Here is a 17,540-nt window from a genome sequence, read left to right as displayed (position 1 = left end):
GTCTAGCCAATGGCAATGCTTCCCAGAAGACACACATGGCGATTCTACTTGGCCAGAATTTTAGTCACATGGCCATACCTAGGAGCACTGGAGGCTGAGAAAAGTAGTCTTTTATTCTGGGCAGCCACATGATTGGTTGAAATAAGTATGCACCTATAATTGAGCACAATAGCCATCTCTAACACCCAGACCTGCTGTACTATTTTAGTCATCTTTTAACCTTTCTCCTCCCTGAGACTGTGAATTCCTCAAAGACAGGATCAGTTCTTAATATTGTTTCTGCTGTACCCAACAGTGCCGAACACATAGGAGATACTCAGTAAGTGTTGAAATGAAACAATCTTGCTGTTGCTTAGATGAATTTCATGTTTTTTTCCCCCTTTGAGTGTGGCTTTAAGCTGATTCTTGTAGCTTTTGTATGCTCACACCTCTTCCCATCAAATTCCTGTCATTCATTCCTTCATGGATCAGCTCGGGATGTTGACCATAAAGCAGGCACTACTAAGAATGTGAACTGTTATTTTCATTGTAAAAAGTGGGTACTTACATTCTTTTTTTTTTTTTCTATTTTAAAGTTTTTTATACATGACAAAACCAGACCTCAAATAGCTAAATCTGCAAACTTCCTATATAGCATAGTAGGAATTCTACAGTGTTGGGTCCAAATATATATCTTAATAGTACTTAAATATTTCAGTGGATTATTTTATAATACATTTAATTACTGACCTGTGTGCAGTCATTTCTGAGGCTCCCTTTCTTGCAACATAGCCTCTGTTAATATACTGAGGGTTTGTCAGACTTCCTCTTAGCAGGGCTTTAATAGAAATATACTTTTCAAAATTGTTTTCTCAAGGTCCAAAACTGCTATTTGCCCGTAGCACACAAAGATGCTATGACTGGCAAAAACCTTCCGCTTTTTAGTAGCCAGCTCTCATCAATTTTAGGTCTTCTTTATTTAACTTAGCAGTTCATCTTTTTCCATTTGGTAACCACTTTTCTTCCACTATTCTCACAACTGCCTTGCTAAGTTACCTTCAGGAGTACTGTATTGAGTCTTGAAGCAGATAATTGAGAAACTGTGTTATCTTGAAGTAGAAGGGGTCAAGGAAAGCTAGAAGAAGCCCAGCACCATAGGGTTCACAAATGAGTGGTATGAGCCAGATGGTCAAAGAGGTAGTTTCAATACAGTGTGCCCTGTGCTGGCAGAACCTAGAGGATGGACACTGTACCAGAAATGGTGGCAGCTCTCAGGAGACTCTGCCTCCCACCAGGAGAGACAAAGAAAGGAAGGCCAGGTCCTCTCTCACATTGAGAAATGCAGGAGATGCCAGCCAACCAAGGGAATGCTCTGGTTGCTCTTACTTCTGAGGCAGAATATTACCTCCCTCTCTACCCACTCACATCCCACAAAGGCATTTGGAACTCAACTCAAAATTTTTTAACCCTTTTTTTGAGGGGAAGGGTGTTTCTTATCTCTGTTATAATCTGATTCAAAACTTTGGATCCTTTATTTAGGAAAATGCACCGGCCCACGTATTTCAAGGATTTCCAAGACCTCTGGAAGACCATCCACAGACCCAGCTTCCGCGGACTCCGGGTTTGGAATTCTTTAGTCTGGATTTCCTTAACTGCATTCATTAGCCCAGAGGATTTCAAACTTTGCCCCATAATCTCCTCAAATCACCTGGAGAACTGAAAAAATTCCCAATGCCCAGGCCACATCCTGTTCCAAGTAAAGCAGAATCTCTGGGGTAGGACCAGGCATCAACGCGTATGTTTTAAACTCTCCAGCTGATTCTAAAGCGCAGCTACGTTTGAGAACCAAGTTGTTGGTCTCTTTATGGCATACAGTTGATCTAATGCTTTATGGTCGTTTGCTGTCCTTAATCATTGAGCCAGAAGCAATAGAAAGGCGTCTGTCACAGGAAATAATTTACTGAGAATCATCTTAGAAAGAGGAAATAAATTGGGGTCAAGGGTGTGCATACCTTCGCAAAGTTTTCCCTGGGTCAATAAGCAGCTGCAATTTCTTCGGCGAACGCCAGGCGGCAACTTCTCCCTCCGCGCTCCTCCTGGACCGCCTTCCCACTTCTGATCGCACAAAGAGCCGGCCTCCTTCGCGGTGACATCACAAAGGGCCGATTCCCCGCCCCTTCAGCACCACCACGTGTGTCCCCGCGCCCGGCGGCCACCCGACTCATTCCCTCGCCGGCCGGTCTGGGCAGCGGAGGAGGGTGGTTGGCAGCGGCTGGAGGCTTCGCTATGGGAAGTTGTTCCTTCGCTCTCTCGCTCCCAGCCCTCCTCCCTGGTTCTCCGCAGCCGCTGTCGGAGGAGAGCACGGGGAGGCGCGGGTTGCAGCCGCGGCTGCTTCTCCCCGCCCGGGCAGCCGCGCAGCTGGGCAGGTGCTGAGCGCCCCCGGAGCCTCCCTCGCCGCCTCCCTCCTCTGTCGGGCTGTCCGGCTGCCGCAGTGCACATGGGGTGTTGGAGGTAGATGGGCTCCCGGCTCGGGAGGCGGCGGTGGATGCGGCGCTGGGCAGAAGCAGCCGCTGATTCCAGCTGCCGAGGGGCCACGCGCCCCGGGCGCCCTGCGAGCCCCGGGCTCAGCCATGGGGATCTCCGCGAGCAGCAGCACTGCCCCGGCCTCCTGCAGCCGCATCGCCGGAGCCACGATGATCGCGGGCTGCCTTTTCCTGGTGAGAGCTCGGGGTTGCTGGGGGCGGGGGACGGGGGGAGCCGGGGGCGGCGGCCGCGTGGGAGCAGAAGGCACCGCGCTCCGGGAGCCGGGCGGGTCCTCGGGCCGGGGCTGCGGGGGGCTGGGATCCGGGGGGCTGGGGTCCGGGGGGCTGGGGTCCGGCCGGCTGGGTCGGGAGGTTTGCGACCGAGGGAAGGCAACACAGCGGAGGGCTCGGACCGGGTCATTTGGGGGAGCCGTAGGGCTCAGCCGGGACTCCGGAATGAAGGCGAATTGTTTTCCTTGCAGTCTGGCTGCGCCGGGCGAGGTGCGGGAGGTGTCCACCGGGCTTCCTGCGCATTTCAGGGCTTCTCCCCCTCCTCGGCCCCTCCGGGGGCCTCCACCCCCTCCACGCACCCCCACGGCCACCGGCCGCTGCCCCCGCCGCGTGGAGTGGGGCTGGGGCCGCGGGGTGGGCGCCGAGGCTGGCGGCGGCCGCCGCTTTGTTGCAGCTGCAGTGTCATGTCGGGATGCTACCGCAGTGGGAGAGCGCGGGACCTGTGCGCGCCGGCTCCCAAGACCGCGGCGTGCATCCGCGCCTAGCGTTCGGCGCGGGCGCCTCGCCCCCTCCCCCCATCTCTCCGCTTTGGCTGGGTGGGTCCCGGTTTCTGCACGCCCAAAGAAGAACCCTGAGACCCGCTCTGAGGCGCCTCCAAAGCGCCGGCTCGCAGCCAGGCAGACAGCGCGTTGGCACTTGAGTGGGGGGAGGGGGAGAGAGCTCTCCATAAAGGAAGCTGAATTTTCTCCAGTCTTTCCTATCGCTCGCTTACCTGTGGCCGGGCAGGTGAGCCTGCAGGGTGAGGCAGCTTCCTCCTCGGGCACTCGGTCTGCATTCAGCTCCAGGGCGTGCTCTGTAGGTAGTCCTCTCTGTCACTTATCTGGTCAGAGCCTGAAAGCACCTTTGACCCAAAACTTATCCCCAACTTCCCCAGAACCCTTCCCCTTCTTTGCAAATGTTGGGGGGAATGGGATGAGTTAGGGGGAAGAAAGTTGACTTAAGATCAAACCCGAACCACCATAAGCTTCCCGTGCATATCTTTTTGTCTCCTCAAGGAGGATGGAGATTCTTAGCTAAAGGCCGAACAAAAACAAAAAACAAGAGGCTATTTTCATGGCAGGGCTGTGTCAGGGAAAGGCAGGCTTGCTGTCTCCTTCTCGCAAAGGGCTTAATGCCTGGCCAGCCAAGATCTCTTAGATCCCAGGGCATTGCAGTTGCTATGGCCTGGGAATTCATCCTACAGACACTCTGGTTCCCTGTGTGAGGGTGTGTTTTAAAGGGGAAGAGAGAGACTAAAGAAAAGTTCGGTGCTGTTAGCATTTATAATGAGGCAAGTCCCAGTCTTCCTTCAAAGACCCTTTTCTGCCCATTTTATAGAAATGGCAAAGTCAAGATTTTTATCGTTGACTCAAGGGTGGTGGGTGATGAGCGGTAGAGGGGGAAGGTCTCTTAAAGCAGGGAACCTGGATTGGACAGTCTTGGTGTGGAGAAAAGCCCATCTAAGGCCCAGGGAACATTGATCCTAAGATGAAGTAGGTCCATCCTTCAGCTGCCTCCTTGTCAGCCTTATATCTACTACTGTGCCCCACTATGGGCCACCCCACTACGTGCCTGTCCGATCCCTCCAACACATCTGATCATTAAGCTCCCCATAGAGCCCATCTCTGGGTTAAGTCTTAAGTCAGTGCAGTATTTCATTGACTTTCCATTTCTGCATGAGATGCTTAAAGTAAGGTCAGAACGTAATCCAAGTGCAGCTTGCTTTAACCTCCGGAGAAAGAGCCCAGCTCCTTTTCCGAAATCATTAAGTCCAGTTGACCTAAAAATTGTGCACTGAATTTGCAGCTGAAGACTTGAGAATGTAAGTTTGGCTGTCTTTAAAAAAAAAAAAAAAAAGAAATTTATAGTCATGTTTAGAAGCAATCTCAAGATATTAACTAAAATGAGTCCTTATTCTTCTGCTAATTATGATAAGAAAGGTTCCACTTCAGTTCACGGAATGGCCTAGAGTTGACCCCTTTGTCCTGAAGGGATATTGAGAGGGTGGACCAGGGGTCACCAGGGTGGGGAAGCAATGTCTTTTATTTTTCCCATTCCCGCTCTGCAAGCTCCAGTCCTCAGCCCAGGCATTGTTACTGTATAAAATGATGATCTCATGGGACTTCCCTGGCTGTCTAGTGGTTAAGACTCCACGCTCCCAGTACAGGGGGCACGGGTTCAATCCCTGGTCAGGGAAGTAAGATCTTGCATGCTGCAAGTCACGGCCAAAAAAAAAAAAAAAAAGATGACCCCATGACATCGTTATAAGGATTCTTTATCCCACTGGGATTCTTGGCCATGTGAAAATGACAGACTCCAGGTACTGGAGCTCAGGTAGACACGGAAGCACGCTCAGAACACTGCCGGGGCCAGTGGGGAGATAATGCCCTACCCATTCGTTGCCGTTAGCTTCAAAAATAATAAACCCAATAAAATGTTTTTTTATTATGGCTTTCCATCACTCTTCTTTCAAATATCTCCTTTTTTGGGTGACAGTGTTTGTTGTTGTCATGATTTTTGACAATTTCTTTCGTGTGATGACAGGCTAACTGAAAGAGAACTTACTATAAGCTTTAAAAAATCTTTATATAATATATAATATATATACATATAACATATAATATGACTATTATTATTGTATGTGTCAGGTGCTTTATAGAGAGTATCTCTCTTACTCCCAACATCTCTGAAGCAGGTGGGATGATTTCCATTTTACAGTTGGGAAAATGGAGGCTGCAAAAACTTCATTGATTGTCCTAGGCCACCCAGCTCCCAAGGGATGATGGCACTGGAGCTGGGACCGAGGACAGCCTGACTCCCTCTCCCACTTCATGCCTCCCTCCTGTGCCACTCTGCAGGTTTCACAACTCCAAATTGCCCGATGATGAAATGTAACAGGAGAGAAGGCTCACTGGGGGAGAGTTGAGGCTGGTGGTTTGGTCTGTTGCAGGACGTTGATGAGAATTACACCAGTGCCTTTGGAGGAAAGTGTTTTTGCTGCTTGCACTTCTGTCTCTGATGCGTTTATTTTTGTTGTTGTTTTTTTTTTTGGCCACACCACGTGGCTTGTGGGATCTTAGTTCCCTGGCCAGGGATTGAACCCACGCCCTGTGCAGTGGAAGCACGGAGTCTTAACCACTGGACCGCCAGGGAAGTCCCTGTTTCTTTTTTGTTTTTAATTAATTAATTAATGTGTTTATTTTTGGCTGCGTTGGGTCTTTGTTGCTGTGCGTGGGCTTTCTCTAGTTGCGGCGAGTGGGGGCTACTCTTTGTTGCAGTGTTCAGGCTTCTCTTGTTGTGGAGCACGGGCTCTAGCCTCGCGGCTTGTGGGCTCTAGAGCACAGGCTCAGTAGTTGTGGCGCACGGGTTTAGTTGCTCCGCGGCATGTGAGATCTTCCTGGAGCAGGGCTCGAACCCGTGTCCCCGGCATTGGCAGGCGGATTCTTAACCACTGCGCCACCAGGGAAGTCCGAAAGCCCCTGTTTCTGATGCGTTGAGATGTCTGTGTGATATTGGAAAGTGAACCACACACTGAAAGGCAAAATATTGCGTGTTTCAGGGCTTCCCTGCTGAAGCCCACACGCCTGGAGCCCATGCTCCGCAATAGGAGAGGCCACCGCAATGAGGGGCCCCCGCACCTCAGCGAAGAGTGGCCCCTGCTCGCCGCAGCTGGAGAGAGCCGTGCACAGCAACGAAGACCCAATGCAGCCAAAAATAAATAAATAAAATATATTTTTAAAAACCCCAAAAAACAATATTGCGTGTTTCAGGCCAAAAGTCTGAAGAGCAGATAAATGAGACCTTAAGGTTTGTGCCGGAGTTAAGGAATGCCCTAGAAGGGCTTGCCCAGCATGACACAACACACTCAAAGGTGTCTCTTGCCCTCAGGGAGTTGCTTTGACTGGACAGATAGAATATTGGCAGTGGGACAGTCAGAAGAAGGGAGCCGTAATTGATAAGGAAATGAGGTCTGAAATTTTAGAAACCACTCATCTGCACAGATTATGAATTCCAGATAGGACAGTTGCTGTAAGATCCTTCAGCTGTGCTAGTCTAGAAAGTCCCACGTATGGTGTTTGTCAGTGTCTTTGAGACTAGATGTCTAGCTTAATGCCATCTCCTGACCTTTGCTTATCAAAGTTAATTTGATAATTTGATAGTACGTTTGGTGTATAAATGTACGTGGCTATCAATAGTGCTGGTTGGGTTTCACGCGTTCAGAAAGAATCAGTGGATGAATGTACTATACTCAAAGTAATACACAAAATGTGATAGATGTTAACATCTTTAAACTACTTGAAATAATTTTGGCTTTTAGTCTGAAAGTCAGAAGAAGAAACGTCTTCCTACTCTCAGAATGATATCTACTAGCCTTGGTAGGGAAAGTGACTTATGACTCAGAAGAGTAGGGAATGCAGACCTGTCCCGGAAGGCAGGGTTTCTCATGTACCCCGGGAATCTCCCATCCCTGTTGTCAAAATGTGTAGAATGGGATCGAGCTTTCTCATCTGAATTGTCATCTCAACTGTTTCTAAAGGCATATGGCTGAATCTGTCTCAGGCCCAGTCCGAAACAAATAAACAAACCTACCATGTAAAGAAGACACACAGGCGCACCAAATCGGCAAGAAAACGATTCCTTGTCATGGAATGCATGCTACCTTAAGTTGAGGAAGTACCCGGGACTAAATCGGCATAGGTCCACCAACCGGCTAGATTACATATTTTCGTGTGGCTAAATTTGAACAGAGTCTTTCAAGCTGGATGAGGTTAGCACAGTTAATGCTGTCTTTTCCAGCACTGTTTGCAGAAGGCCCCTTTCTCCAGGTGGATGGGGTGAGTGTGCGTGGGCTCAGTCTGCTTGTAGATCAGAAGACATCACATTTCACCTTACACTTGACTCCATCTGTGAGGATGAGAGGTAACGTCTCTTCGGAGATTCCATAGAGAAGTTGCAAATGGGTTTTGTACTCAGCCGGCCCTTTATAAAGTATTCAAACTATAATTGGCTCAAGTAGACTTTATTAAGTGTGTGTGTGTGAGTGATGGGAAATGACCAGATGCATCATCAGATCATTCAGGGGCCAGTGTGAATTGAGTGACTTTTCTTTCTGTCAACTGCCATGCCTTTTTTTCTGGTAAGCACTCACTCTGCTGGCCCTCTTCCCCCAAGCAGGCCTGGCAGACTCTGGTGATGCCAGGTCACCTGGCAACTTCCTGGAAAACTCAGGTGCTTCTCTTCGGTGACAAGAGCCTCTCATCGCCCTTGGGCGTGTGCCCGACGACCATCTGGAGTGGATGCAGTCTAGAGCATTAGGCGCAGCTATGTCTGTTTGACAGAATGCAAACGGAAGCCGTGATAGGAGTTAACCTGGTCCCCAAATTGAATTCCCGTTTAGCGTTAGCGGGACCCTGGGCATTACTGTTGCTGGGATAGCAGCTGCTGAGCCTCGATTCTTTAGGGGCGGGGTGAGGTCGTGAATAAATACTGGCCCAGCCCCAGTGTTTGTATTTGTCAAATACCAAAAAGTAAACAGGCATCCTAAATCGGCTTGTGTGCTGCCACCTGGCTACTCTACCACCTCCCATTTCCAGCCTGAGTCCAAGAGGAGAGGAGCCAGGCAGAGATTATAAGTAGGGAGGAACCTGGCAGATGTTTAAGTGTCTGCTGAACGCTCACGAGAGCTGTAGAAACCTGGCGCTCACGGACGTTTAGGCCGTTGCTTGAAAGCAGTGGTGACCTCACGCTTCGTAAGAGCTGCTGAAGGCCTCCAGGAACGGTCCGTTCTCCTGGCTTCTGGCTCTCTGGCGTTTTTCCACATGTTAGCACCCTGGCCTTGGAGAAGATGGATGCTTGCACTGGTGGGAAAGTTGCGCTCAGGGGGTCCTCAAGCAGGGGTGGGACTGGGCGGGGCATGGGTGGGGAGTCAGGGCAGCGTGCTATAGCCCCATCTTCTCACGGCGAGCGGGGGCCACTCTTCATCGCAGTGCGCGGGCCTCTCACTATCGCGGCCTCTCTTGTTGTGGAGCACAGGCTCCAGACGCGCAGGCTCAGTAGTTGTGGCTCACGGGCCCAGTTGCTCCGCAGCATGTGGGATCCTCCCAGACTAGGGCTCGAACCCGTGTCCCCTGCATTGGCAGGCGGATTCTTAGCCACTGCACCACCAGGGAAGTCCCGATATAATTTTCCGTTTGCTCTTTTGCCACCAGGACTGCTTGGTGGCTCTAGTTCTTGGAGCCATTTGCAAGTCTGTTTTGGGAGAAGGAGCCTGAGTTGAATGGATTTAGGAGAAAGGAAAGGAGTGAGTTCATGGGTTCTGGAATCCAATGAGCAGTGATGGCTTTAAGAGGGCTTTGGCCCTGACAGCCCAGAGGGAAGGAATAGTAATGGCTCTTAATATGAATCATCGATGTTGGTATCATTAAGCTTCTATTTATCGAGCATGTACCGTTGACATTGTGTTGAATACCTTCTACAAATGATCTCAATAAAACCTTCAAGTCCATGAGGTAGTAGCATTAGTCCCATTTTGTAGGAAATGAGGCTTAGGAGAAGTTATGGTCAAGCAGTTGTCAACTGCCAGAGAGACAGTTCAGATCTAGGCCGACCTGGCTTCCTACACACTGCTCTTTCTGCCAAGATGTGGGTAGGGCACAGGTAACCTTAATTGACTGGAATTTTGTTTCCCGTTAAAGGAATGCCTTTACCTGAGAGTCGAACATTCTCTTTCCACTGGGTGAGCATTTCTGCTCCACGATGGCATTTGGAAGTTTAGCCCAAAGGGCTGATTATAAAGTAAAAGCAACCTGTGTGTGTGTGTATTGAAAGGGGAGGGCATGCAGCCCTTGGCAAGCATTTTCCTATGGTGTGATTCTGACAAGGAATGGTGCTATGGTTAAGATGGAAAGATACTCCTGCACATTGAAATGTTATAAATAGGGAATAGATGCTTTGCTTTCCTGCTCCTTGGGTCATTTTGAAAAATATTTGCTTAGTGAGTAACAGTATGACACGGGTTCTGCTTAGCATGGCAGTTTCAACTCATCCTGAGAACTTGAGGACCTCTTGGGCTTTTTTCTTTGCTGCCAGCCTGAGTATTTGTATAGGATCAGTGCATGGGTTTGCCTCATCTGTTACTAGTATTTTCTTTGTTAACTTTTCATTTCAGGTCTCTTAGAAACTGGTTGGGCTCCATGATTTGCGTGGTCTTGTAGGTGATGTGTTTGTGTTTGGTTTATCACGCTTGTAGCGCTCTCCTAAGCAAGGTTTTCATAGATTGTAGGTGCTGAGTAGACTAAAGAAAGGCATAAGGGGAGAAGAAATGTTATCACTGGTTCCAGGAAAGAGGTTGGCATTCTGGTTTCCCAAAGAATCCTTTAGAGACAAGACCATAATCTGATATCAACTTAGGTATGGCCACTTCAGCATAACCAGGGTTAATAGAGGCAAGAGGATGGGAAGGGGGAAAAGTACTCAAAGGCAAATGGTGACAGGTTCCCAGAATAATCTAACTGGGCGTTAGTCACTCCTTGCTCTTCCTTTACTTCTGGACGTCCATGGCTCTTCTCTCTTTGGTTGAAATCTTGTGTACCTGGTCCAGGAGAAATACCAAATCGGACAAGATCTGGGTATGCTTCCCTCCCCATGTGGGATGCTCAGGGCCAGCGTTACTCCATTTCAGCTTCTTACTGACGACAGACAATGTGCTATTCATCTTTGTGTTTCTGGCTCAATGCCCTGACACATAGTAGTTAAGCAATAAATGATTGTTGAATGAATTCCAGAAGGATTTTGCTGTAAACTAACTGTTCATTCATTCTAGACAAGTTAGAGGGTAGTGAGAGCTTGATCTGTCTCTCAATACTTTGAGCTACATCTCAAGGGTATTTGAGTTACTAACAAGGAACATTTTATTTATTTATTATTATTATTTTTTTAGCCACGTTGCACCGCTTGTGGGATCTAAGTTCTGTGACCAGGGATTGAACCTGGGCCCGGGATTGAACCTGGTCCCTTGGCAGTGAAAGTACGGAGTCCTAACCACTGGACCGCCAGGGAAGCCCCTTCCCAATTCATTCTTATTCTTGGATGTTAAACAACCATTCCTGTACGGTTAAAACTAATATGTACGTGCTTGTGCTCTGCGTTTCTTTCTGTAGCTATTTTTCTGTGATCTTACAGGGACATATTTTTCACTCATTTAATAAATATTTATGGTGCATCTGTTAAACATCAGGCATTGCTAGACTCTGGGTATGTGATGGTAAAAGGCTATTAATGGGTCCTCCCTCTTGAAGTTTATAGTTTATCAGGGAAGACAGAAGGGTTGATATTTAAAGACTAATCTTCTGAAAGAGCAGAAGGGTGAATATTCCAGTAAGAGGGAACAGCACGTGGAAGGGCCCAGAGGTAGGAAAGGGCCCACATGTTCAGAGACTGGAAAGAAGGCCATTGTGGTTGGTGCTCAGCGAATAGAGGCAGAGGGAGCATGGACTGAGGTTGAAGAGGTGGGCAGAGGCCAGACTGTACAAGATCTTTAAAGATACGAATATGTCAGGATATCACTCAGAGTACAGTGGGAAGCAGGGTTATAATATGGCTTTAATTAGATTTTTTTTTTTAATAGATCACCGTGGCAGTTCTGTGGAAAATGGGTTGGAAAGGAGAAACGTAGATGCAGGAGGCCAGTTGGAACCTTTTGCCATAGTTCAGGGGAAAGATGATGGTTCTGGGGCGGTGGCAGTGAACATGGGGGGCTACCAGTTAGATCTGCAAGAGTTTGAAGAGAGTTTCCTGATGGTGAAATACGAGTGGGCAGGTGCAGTGAAAAGAAAGCAGTCATCAAGGCTGGCTCCCTGGCACCGTGTGGCTTGTGGGATCTTAGTTCCCTGGGGGGCACAGGTGTCGAAACTATGCCCCCTGCAGTGGAAGCTCGGAATCCTAACCACTGGACCGCCAGGGAAATCCCATGACTCTCCGCTTCTTGAATTTAGTCTTTGATGGTCTGACTCCTTTGAAGGGGAGGCTGGGGAAGGAGTGGGTGGGATTGGGGCACCCAAAGTTTGGATGTGAGTTTGAGGTGCTGTGATTTATGTCAGTGCAATCTTCATGCCCGCCAGTTTTTAAGCCCACCTCTTCTCTGGTTGGCTGTGTGTTGAGTCATCCCCCTGTGGTTGGACACTTAGGTTATTGTCATTGTTTTCCTACCGCAAGCGAGCAGCAGTAATAGAGTTGTCTCTGTACAGACGAGCTGCTCTTTTCCCTTTTGGGTTGTTCCCAAAAGTGAGGTGCATTTGAAGTGTATTCCCCGACACCCAAAGTTTGGATGTGAGTTTGAGGTGCTGTGATTTATGTCAGTGCAATCTTCATGCCCGCCAGTTTTTAAGCCCACCTCTTCTCTGGTTGGCTGTGTGTTGAGTCATCCCCCTATGGTTGGACACTTAGGTTATTGTCATTGTTTTCCTACCGCAAGCGAGCAGCAGTAATAGAGTTGTCTCTGTACAGACGAGCTGCTCTTTTCCCTTTTGGGTTGTTCCCAAAAGTGAGGTGCATTTGAAGTGTATTCCCCGAAGTGGAATTGCGGGGTCGCAGGAAATGAATGAACCGTTTTATGGCTCGTGCTGCATGTTGCCAGATTGTCTTTAGAAAGACTACATTCATTAAGAACATCACCAGCAACCTATAAATGTACCTTCTACCCCACAAGCCTGCCAACGTTGAAGTTTCTCATTTTAATTTATTTATGCTGCTTTAATATAGACATATAAAGGTCCTTGGTTGTGCAAATTTACATTTCAGTAGTTGCTAGGGATATCATCAATTTATCCATGGGATAATTTCCCTTGTAATGTTTCTGTCTCAACTATTGAGTGGAATTTGTGTTAACCTCCTTTGCATTAATTCTTTACATTTTTAGTTGTAAGCTTTTATTAGCTATATGTGGCATATATTTTTCCAGTCTACTTTTAATGTTTTTATATTTCGTAATGCAAACATTTCTGTTAATGTTTTTTTTTCTTTTTCTTTCTTTTTCTTTTTTTCAGCCGTGCCGTGTGGCTTGCAGGATCTTAGTTCCCTGACCAGGGATTGAACCCGTGCCACGGCATTGAAAGTGTGGAGTCCTAACCACTGGACTGCCAGGGATTTCCCTCGGTTAATTTCTTAAACCTATTTTCTGAGAGTATCAGAAAATGAGAGTATCTTCTTTTGTGTCTGAGAGTATCTTCTTTTTTGTTGTTGATTTTTGTTTTCATAGTCAGACATTGATCTCTTTTTTTTTTTAACATCTTTATTGGAATATAATTGCTTTACAATGGTGTGTTAGTTTCTGCTTTATAACAAAGTGAATCACATAAACATATATCCCCATATCTCCTCCCTCTTGCGTCTCCCTCCCACCCTCCCTATCTCACCCCTCCAGGTGGTCACAAAGCACCGAGCTGATCTCCCTGTGCTATGTGGCTGCTTCCCACTAGCTATCTATTTTACGTTTGGTAGTGTATATATGTCCATGCCACTCTCTCACTTCGTCCCAGCTTACCCTTCCCCCTCCCCGTGTCTTCAAGTCCATTCTCCACGTCTGCGTCTTTATTCCTAGACGTCGATCTCCTTACAGATGGGCTAAATCAACTATTGCTATTACTTTAAATTTTATATTTGATCTTTTTAATGTTGGGTTTATTAACCTTTCTGGAATTCAGCATCATGTTGGCGGTGAGAACTACATCAATGTGTTCTGCAGAATGTTCATACTCCTAGCGTGAGTAAAGGATTTCATGGTCAAATAAGTTTCACCATTTTCTGCAGCCCTCCCTCTGGGCCTCCTGGGGCCATCATCAGGCTGCCATTAATTGTGCCTCTGCAAGACAGGGCTCCAGTCAGGAGCATTTCCTAAACTTTTAGACCAGGGGTTGGTGAACTTTATCTATAAAGAGCTAGATAGTATTTTCGGCCATGTAGACCCTGTGATCTCTGTGGAAACTACTCAACTCTGCCTCTGTACTTTGAAAGCCGGACCTAGGCAATGCCCAGAGGAATGAGTGTGGCTGGGTTCCAAGTAAACTTGATTTGTGGACACCGAAATTTGAATTTCAAATGATTTTTTTCATGTGTCACAAAATTTTATTCTCCTGTTGATATTTTTTCCCCAACTATTAAAAATGTAAAAGCCGGAGTTTGTTCACCGGTGTTGTAGACCCTAGAATCGGGAACCTCTGACTTAACTTCTTCTCCCTTTGTCTCCAGGGTACCTACTAGTAACACATCCTTTCTCCTCTGTGTTTTCTCATTTGCTGTATAGTAAGTTTATCTTCTAAATCTGTTTGGAAACGCCAGTTGGTCCTTGCTTGTCTTTTACCTCTTTGCCATGTGGTCTGTATGTTTTGTTCTGTGTGGGCTCCTAGCCTAGTAGCGTGTGTTTTAGGATTACAGTGTTTTTTGTTTTTTTTTTAATCTAGAGTCTTTGACACACTTATCAAGAATCGGATATTTTCGTGTTTTTTTTTTTTTTTTTTTTTGGCTGCACCTCACGGCTTGTGGGATCTTAGTTCCCCACCTAGGGATGATGGAACCCGTGCCCTCTGCAATGAAAGCACGTAGTCCTAACCACTGGACCTCCACGGAACTCCCGTGTTTTGTTTTGTTTTTTAATAAAAAGGAGGCTACACATTTATTCTTTAGTTAGTGTTGTAAAAAAACAGGTATTATTTATTTTTTATTTTTTTATTGAATGAAAGTTTCTTTAAATTCTGTAGTGCTTCACAATTTTCAAAAGTTTCATACACATGATTCGTATTCATATAATCCCATAGGAACCCTTTTTCCCCCATCCCGGTATTGCTCCTCCCCCTTGCCTCTTTCCACTGGTAATCACTAGTTTGTTCTCTATTGGATATTTGTGTTTTAATTGAGGTGTTTTAAAAAGTTGTCTAATCCCAAGGGACTGAAGCTAAACTAGAGTAAAATGACAGTAGAAGGAGTGATGATTAAAATAACTAACATTCATGGAGAACTTCCTTGGGTCTTGCGTGTTCTACCTGCTTTATGTGTAGTAACAATTAATTGTGAAAACAACCCTAGGATTGTTATCCTATGTATTATTTTTACTGCATTATTATTAAAATTATTTAATTGTATTATTATTATCTCCATTATATTAATGAGGAAATGGAGACACAGGTCAAACCACTTCCATACCCTCCCCCCTCCTCCCTCCCCCCCCCCCACCCCCACCCCCCAGCTCCAAATCAGGATCTGGTAGAGCTGGGCTTGCTCAGATGCTTCAGGCTAAATTAGGTTTTGTTTATACTTTCAGGCTGGAGTTGCTGGCCTGGCTGGTGGTGTTAGTTTTGCCTTGGTTTATATGAGGATTCTATAAATTCTTAGTGAGCCCAGAGGCATGTTTCCCCTACACCTTTACCTGTCTTATTTATAAGTTGGCTTCTCCACGTAGGTGGGGTCTTAGCCTATAGAATTAGCCATCGTGATGGATGGAGGGAGATGCGTTTCTGTGGTCCAAGGCCTGAAGGCTGAGTACACACTCTTCTGCCTTGTAGGTTCCAGGGAAGACAGCATCCGGGTTAGTTCAGTCTTGCCCATTTTTTTCCCTTTTCCCCTGTGTCCCCCGAGCTTGCCTCCTTCTGGTCCTGTTGTCAGCACATTCTAGCCTCAGCATTCTCTAGATCTGCCAGCTTTAACAGCAGTCCCTGCTTTTACCCTAGCAACAGAAGGCTTTTTTATATCAGAGAGGATAGTAGACAGTGCCAGAGCCAACCGCATTTATATAACACAACTGAGAACAGGTCTGTCCGTGCTTTGTAGAAGCTTTACCCCTGGTGCCTTTCTCTTTGTACATTCTTTTTCTTTCTTCAAGTCTAGAGAATTCCCAGCAGTCAGTGTCTTGCGATTACAAATTTAATGTGATGCTGAAAATAAAATGGTCAGAACTTCTGGGGGTGTTTCTACCCTGCCTGGTTTTTGCTGTTTGAGCATCTATTAGTATGTCTTATAGTCACCATCTCAGGAATAACTTGGTTCCCTTTTCTTTGTTATCGTAACCACAGTAGCAGAGATTCCTTTTGATGTACTAGTTTTAGGCAGCATTGAACCATTTTCTATAGCAAACTCACAAGTGGTCTTCCTGCTGATCCCTTACGAATAGACAAAAGTTTATCACTGTCTTGAGTTTGCTCATTTTCCATGAAAAGTGATTGGAATTTGATAGGGAACAAGAATGACATAAACACGTTGTACTTATAAACTGCGTGGAATTTTTCCCCCATTTGTTTGAAGGACGACGTCACGGGATAAGAATTGTTGAAGAGAAATAGGCACCAGTAATCTGACATGTGTCAGCACAGCTGGTGCTTCTTGGGTCCATCTCTGTGCCCTAGAATAGAAGCGATATAACAGGACAGGTGTGATGTGTATCACCAAGGTGAGTGTGGAGGCCTTTATAGCTGGTCGTTTTAGAGCTACCTCTTCCCTCCTTTGAAATTTGCTTTGTCTTGGGTTTTCCCTTTTAATCACTTCATAAGTATTTACAGTGCTCCCATATCCTGTACAGTTTGGGGTGGTACACTGATATTTGCTCATTTAACCATGATTGGTGGTGAAATAAGTGTCCTAAGTACATGAAATTTTTCAAATAACTAAAGTTGAAGCTAAGATGGGACATAGGTGACTTGTGGAGAATAATCTCATTATACTGCTTATAATTCCAAGCACCAAGTTAGTGTAATCTTTTTATGAAATGAAGGGGAGGTATTTTAAATTCTTCGTTACATTTGCTTGTCATCTTAAGCACCACACAAAGCATAATTCTTATAAGCCAGTTTTGGTTCTATTAAAACAGAGTGATATCCTCAGGGGCTTTGGAGGCGAAACTATTTGCCTTTCCACCGAAAGGTGCCAACCTGCTTTATCTCTTGAGTGATGATGGCTACGTGGTGGAGGCATTTTGGTTTTCTCTCACTTGCCTTTATATCCGTGCTCATGCCCAGCAACCTCTTCCATCCCCACCTTCTACTTTGCTGCTTCTAATTACTTACGGTCTGCAAAGCCATTCATTCATTTAGCCAACAAACCCTCGCCAGTTATACCACACATTGGGTACTGTCCTCAAGGACTTGGAGAGCATCAGAATGTAACAGAGTCTATTCTTATCCTCGTGGAGCTTGTGGTCCAGAGGGGAAGACAACACTAAGCAGATGAATGTGTAACTACAAAATAAAGGTAGTCGTATAGGAAAAACAGGAATGAGGGGATGGATAAACAACAAGGTCTTACTGCATAGCACAGGGAACTGTATTCAATATCCTGTGATAAACCATACTGGAAAAGAATATGGAAAAGGATGTATATATATGTATAACTGAGTCACTTTGCTGGACAGCAGAAATTAACACAACACAATATAGTAAGTCAACTATATTTCAATAAAATAAATTTAAAAAAATAAAGCATTTATTAGCCTAAAAAAATGTATATGAGGGGAGAATATGAGACCAGTTTTAAGTTGGGGAGGGGAGGGCAGGGATGGCATTTCCAAGTAAGCCCTAACTCTGGTAAAGGTTTTGCATTCCATCGTAAGTCATGTGGGGAGCCATTGAGAGTTTTAAGCAGGGGATGGAAGGATCAGATTTGGCGTGTCAGTTGGAATGGGTGTCAAGAAAGGAAGCCACGAACTCCATACTCTGCTGGACTCTCCGAGGAGGTATGAGTGTGTCTGTGAGTGAGCTCCTGGTCCCTGAATTTTTTGACATTTCTTTT

The 17,540-nt window shown here is 46.3% G+C and overlaps 1 protein-coding gene across 2 annotated transcripts in view; it reads left to right on the top strand.

Moving 5' to 3' along the window:
* Positions 1 to 2,201: 2,201 nt before the first annotated feature.
* TNFRSF21 (TNF receptor superfamily member 21) overlaps positions 2,202 to 17,540 on the top strand; it is a 64,691-nt gene continuing 49,352 nt past the window's right edge. The window contains exon 1 of one of the 2 annotated variants that reach the window (XM_004267505.4): positions 2,202 to 2,696. In XM_004267505.4, coding sequence (XP_004267553.2) covers positions 2,610 to 2,696 — 87 coding nt within the window. In that variant the 5' untranslated portion in view covers positions 2,202 to 2,609. Of the gene's footprint in view, positions 2,697 to 15,232; positions 17,485 to 17,540 lie in introns of those variants that run through there. The other variant, XM_033423865.2, reaches the window with a different exon arrangement.

This window comes from Orcinus orca, chromosome 10, assembly GCF_937001465.1.
Source record: "Orcinus orca chromosome 10, mOrcOrc1.1, whole genome shotgun sequence".
Taxonomy (NCBI): domain Eukaryota; kingdom Metazoa; phylum Chordata; class Mammalia; order Artiodactyla; family Delphinidae; genus Orcinus; species Orcinus orca.
Note: the sequence above shows the minus strand (reverse complement) of the source record. Positions and strands in the feature narration are given on the sequence as shown.